This window comes from Myiozetetes cayanensis, unplaced genomic scaffold, assembly GCF_022539395.1.
Source record: "Myiozetetes cayanensis isolate MyiCay16 unplaced genomic scaffold, myiCay2020 scf2-11, whole genome shotgun sequence".
Classification (NCBI taxonomy): domain Eukaryota; kingdom Metazoa; phylum Chordata; class Aves; order Passeriformes; family Tyrannidae; genus Myiozetetes; species Myiozetetes cayanensis.
This window is the reverse complement of record NW_026087411.1, coordinates 105,291,307-105,295,992: the sequence shown is the minus strand read 5'-3', so window position 1 is coordinate 105,295,992 and position 4,686 is coordinate 105,291,307. Positions and strand designations below refer to the sequence as shown.

General features: G+C 46.5%; 1 protein-coding gene across 1 annotated transcript; it reads left to right on the top strand.

Annotated features, from left to right (window-relative positions):
- The first annotated feature begins 274 nt into the window (after window positions 1-274).
- On the top strand, window positions 275-4,244 carry TTC32 (tetratricopeptide repeat domain 32). The gene is made up of 3 exons (XM_050316620.1): window positions 275-391; window positions 478-638; window positions 1,885-4,244. Exons 1-3 carry the CDS (start codon window positions 279-281, stop codon window positions 2,010-2,012), a joined length of 402 nt encoding a protein of 133 aa, XP_050172577.1. The 5' UTR covers window positions 275-278; the 3' UTR covers window positions 2,013-4,244.
- The last annotated feature ends 442 nt before the right edge of the window (window positions 4,245-4,686 follow it).

Here is a 4,686-nt window from a genome sequence, read left to right as displayed (position 1 = left end):
GCTGGACACAGCCCTGCAGGTGGGGTCTGGCAAGAGTGGAGTACAGGGGGCAGAATCACCTCCCCGGACCTGCTGGCCACAGCTCTTCGATGCAGTCCAGGATACATTTTGTATCGATAACACTGAAGTACTGTGTTTTGTATGTATGTGTGTGCGCCCTGGTATTTGAGCTTCCTCTTCAATGCGAGCACCGTCCCTCCCTGGGCCGAGCACGGTCCTCCAGCGGGGGCAGCGCCCTCCGCCCGCCCTGCCGGCTCCGCTTCCGTCACGTCACGGGGATGGCGCAGGAGGCGGCGGAGCTGCTGTCGGCGGCGCGGGCCGAGCTGGCGGCGCGGCGGCTCTCGGCGGCCGAGGAGCTCTACAGCCGCTTCATCGCCCTGAGCGCCGCGGGGTAGGGCCGGGGCCGGGGCCGGGGCCGGGGCCGGGGCGGGGTCGGCGGGCGGGCCCCCCGTAACGCCGCTCGCTCTGTGCCCGCAGCGCCCGCCGCGACCTCGCCACGGCCCTCAACGACCGCGGGCAGGTGCGGTACCTGCGCGTGGAGTTCGCCGCCGCCCTGCAGGATTACACGGCCGCCATCGAGTGCCAGCCCGGCTTCGAGGTGCCCTACTACAACCGGGGGCTGGTGCGCTACCGGCTGGGTACGACCCGGGGCAGGGCAGGGCAGGGCGGCCCGGGCGCGACCGCCGTGCCCCGGGCGGGAGCACCTGCCTGGCACGGGGGCCGAGGGCGGGTGTCACAGCAGAGCCAGGCGGGGACACGCTTTGTGTCACAGCAGAGCCAGGCGGGGACACGCTTTGTGTCACAGCAGAGCCAGGCGGGGCACGCTTGGTCAGCAGTGACAGCACGCTCGGCTGCGAGCCCGCCCCGTGTGTGCAGAGACCTCCTCGGAGTCTGCAACTGCCTCGTTAGAGGAAGAGGAGGGACAGAACTGGTCTCGTCTCTGTGGTGACCAGTGACAGAACCCGAGGGAATGGCCTGAAGTTATGTCAGGGAAGGTTTGGTTTAGATATTAGAAAAAGGTTCTTCACCTAGAGGGTGGTTGGGCATTGGAACAGGCTCCCCATTGCAATGGTCACAGCACCAAGCCTGTCAGAGTTCAAGGAGCATGTGGAGAATACTCTCAGAAACATGGAGTGACTCTTGGGCATAGTCCTGTGCAGGACCAGGGGTTGGACTCTGGGATCCTTGTGGGTCTCTTCCAACTGGGCATATTTTGTGATTCTAGGTGTGCTGCTATGTCATTGGAAATTATGGTATTCAGTCAAAAATAGGAGGAAAGGTGTGGTTTCAGTTCTGGAAAGGTCTGCATTGGGATAAAACAAGCCAGTTCCAAGCACTGCCATTAAAGCATCTTCCAAGCAGGTGTAGCTCCAGAGAGCACAGTCTTCTCAACTTCCAGTTGGTTGCCAGACACCTCTGGGGAGTGTCTTGCCCAGGTTTTGACTATGCCATTAGGAAATCATACTCCTGTGCCCTTTGTTGGAGCTTGGTTGTTGCAAAGTCCAGACACAGAGGTTGAGGGACTTGAGTGAGCACTAGGAGAATGGAGCCAGACCACGGGCACCATGTGGGAACTTGTGTGCCAGATGTGAGACAGCCTGGCTGTTGGCATGGGCCTTTTGGCTCCTCTCCTAAATTAATAATCTGGCTGAACTGAGCATCAAGTCTGTTTGAGGTTCAAAATACACACTCTGGTTCTTGCTCTGAAACCCACTGACTCCCACTTGGGCCTCTGGAGAATCCAAATGTAATGGGTCCAATAAGTCCAGCTGTTATTTTTTGCTAGTGAAAGTGCTAGGAGGTGTTCTTCAGTTGTGGTTTGTGAGTTTGTGCAGTTACAGAAAGATAATTCTTTCTTCCTTTTTTTTTTTTTTTTTGGGACAGGAGACTTTGATGAGGCCATGCAAGATTTCAGGAAAGTATTAGAGTTAAACCCCCAGTTTGAAGATGCTGCATTGAGCCTAAAACAGGCTATTCTTGATAAAGAAGAAAAACAGAAGCGGGGGTATTGAAAATAGAGCTAGTGGTGTGAAAATGTTTTGCTAAACATGTGATTTTTGTCATTGATGGATGAAACACAAGATCGTTTACATCTGTTATGACCTACTGAAGAAACCTCATTCTTGGGTAAATAAGGTAAAAATGGATATAATTGCAAAATAAACTGTGTTTGGGTAGTGTTGAGGATAAGTATAATGTTGGATCTCTGAAGCACGAGTACAGATTTTGTACAGAAATACCTTGTAAAGATGTTGGAAGCTCAGTAGCAGCAAATGAAGCCTTGTAGTTCTCTTACTAAAACTCCTTTATTCATTCACAGATTGTTTTAAATAGTCTTTCATAGGGAGGAAAAATCAAACTGCACGAAACATTTAAATACTTATGATTGGAGCTTGTAAGAAATGCAATAATGATAGTGTTTGTCCACATAGAAATGTTAATTTTATTTAAGCCTAAAGTGCAATTGTTCTTTGTAAGATGTTGTCCTTGAGATTCTCTATGGTATCTGAATTTCTTCTTCATTTCAGAGTGTTTTTGTTAAGAAACATATAACAGAAATAATGAGATCTTTTAGGTGACACCATCTGTACCTTGATCAAGGAATGTGGTGGGAGAATTCAGTCCTTTGTTCATTCGTTCACTCCTGGACTTAGTTTTACATTACCTAAAACAGGTAGGAACAGAGCACACCTATTTTTTGTAATCCTATTGTAAAAGTTTTGGCCAGATTAATAATTGAGAGAATAAAAATGAACATGTATTTTTTATCTTATGACTGTCTGCAAAGAGCTTATCCTAGAAAATATTCACAGGAAGAATTGTGGCTTTCTCATTCTTATTGAAGAGATCAGTTACCTGAAAAATGCAGTGTTAAATCAGTCTGATGAAACTGGCTGTCAATACCCAGGCTACCTCATTTCTCACATGATAGGAGGGACCATTACTGAAATCATCAGCAAGAAACACTCTTGCATGTTCATAGCAATACAAGTTCTAATAAAAGAAATACTCTCTTGATTGCTCACATGAGCGTTAGGATTTTTTTTTAAATAAAATTATGCCAGTGACATTTCTGCTTCTTGTGGTTAATTCCTCTGTGGATGATCCCGAGCCTGCACAGGCACAGGGATCACTGAAGATGGTGGGACCGTCTAGGTGAGTCAGTCTGGAGCCTGTGGACGTCCTTCACAGCAGCCTCATCGAGATCACTTTCAGCTTTGGAATGACACTGCAACAGCTACAATGAGAAAATTTGAAACACAGGGATGAGAAAAATGCTACATTTACCTCTCATGCTCCTGACAATTGACTGCAGCAATTTGAAGTGAAATAAATACAACACATGACAGCAGGATGTGACCATTTACAGTTTGGAAAGTAGGCAGTGGCCATTCCCCCCCTCCTCCCCAAAGTCTTAATTTTGGACTTTTCTGAATATATTAAGCACATGCCTTGCTACCATGTATCTTAGAGCTTTGTCTCCAAAAAAACGGATAATTTACTGACTTGGTACACTTCTTGCCACCTCAGTCTTAACAAGTGAGAATTCATAGCAACTCTTGGTTGATGGTGAATGGAGGAACTGGAACTAAACATGTTCTTGACTGACCATTCCAAGAAAATTAGAATAGTTGAATATGACCTATGAAGCTTTACTGTGAGAGATCACAGATGTGGTTCTGCACAGAACTGTTTAAATGACAGGATACAGATAAAAATCAAAACAGTGAATAAGTATTTTAGAAAACAAAGATGGTAGAGATAATATTCCAGCTCGTGGTGTTTTGTGAATATTTCTTAATTACTTCTTGTGCAATCATTGGCACAGAAATATTTCACTGGACTGGGAGCAATTCTATCTTACAGTATTTCCTTGTCTCTCTTGTGAAAGGACAGACTGTCATCGTGCATTTCAGCATAATTTGGAATTCTTTCAAAGTAGTTTTGGCCTGTAGGGTTTTCACATTTTCCCCTTTCATATGCACACGAGTCACTTAGTTCTCTGGCTTTATATCACAAAACTAGTTTGGGTTTTCAGCCTAAAATTATTAAATAGTAGTATGTGGTTTTCTTTCACTCAGGCCTGTTGAAAGGGTATTAACCATCATTACTCATATTAAAAAAACCTAAAACTTGAAGAGAAGAATGTATATAGTAACTCCCCTCGTCCTGCAAAGTGTCATGTCTGTAAAAGTTTAAGATTTACAAATGTAGTGGAGAGTAATAAAATTCTTTCTATGCAATGTATTATGAAATTTGTGCAACCTCTCAGCCTGTAAAAGGAATAGGGTTGTGTGCTTTGGATGTTTCATGATGCAGAGGTGCTGTGGGTTTATACCAACACAGGGCTTTAGGGGTTGTCTCTGCCTGAGAATTCCACACTCCTGTGGAGCGCCGGAGTCAGTCCTGTCCCCTCCACCGCCCTTGTGCAGCGTTTGCTGGTCAAAGTCGAGGGGCTGCACCAGTATCTCAAGCAGGTGGTTACTGTGAATGTACACTAACTCTCTTTACTCTGACCAGAAATGTTTCAGATATGAAACATGAAAAATCTCTACTTTCCACGGTTTCCTGCCTAAAAACCTACTCCCCCAGAGCCCTTGACCCTTTCCTTCACACAGCCGTCACTGGCAGCCCCACCGTTTGTTTTGTTCCCCATAGCTGGGGCTAATTTGGCAATGAGTAACT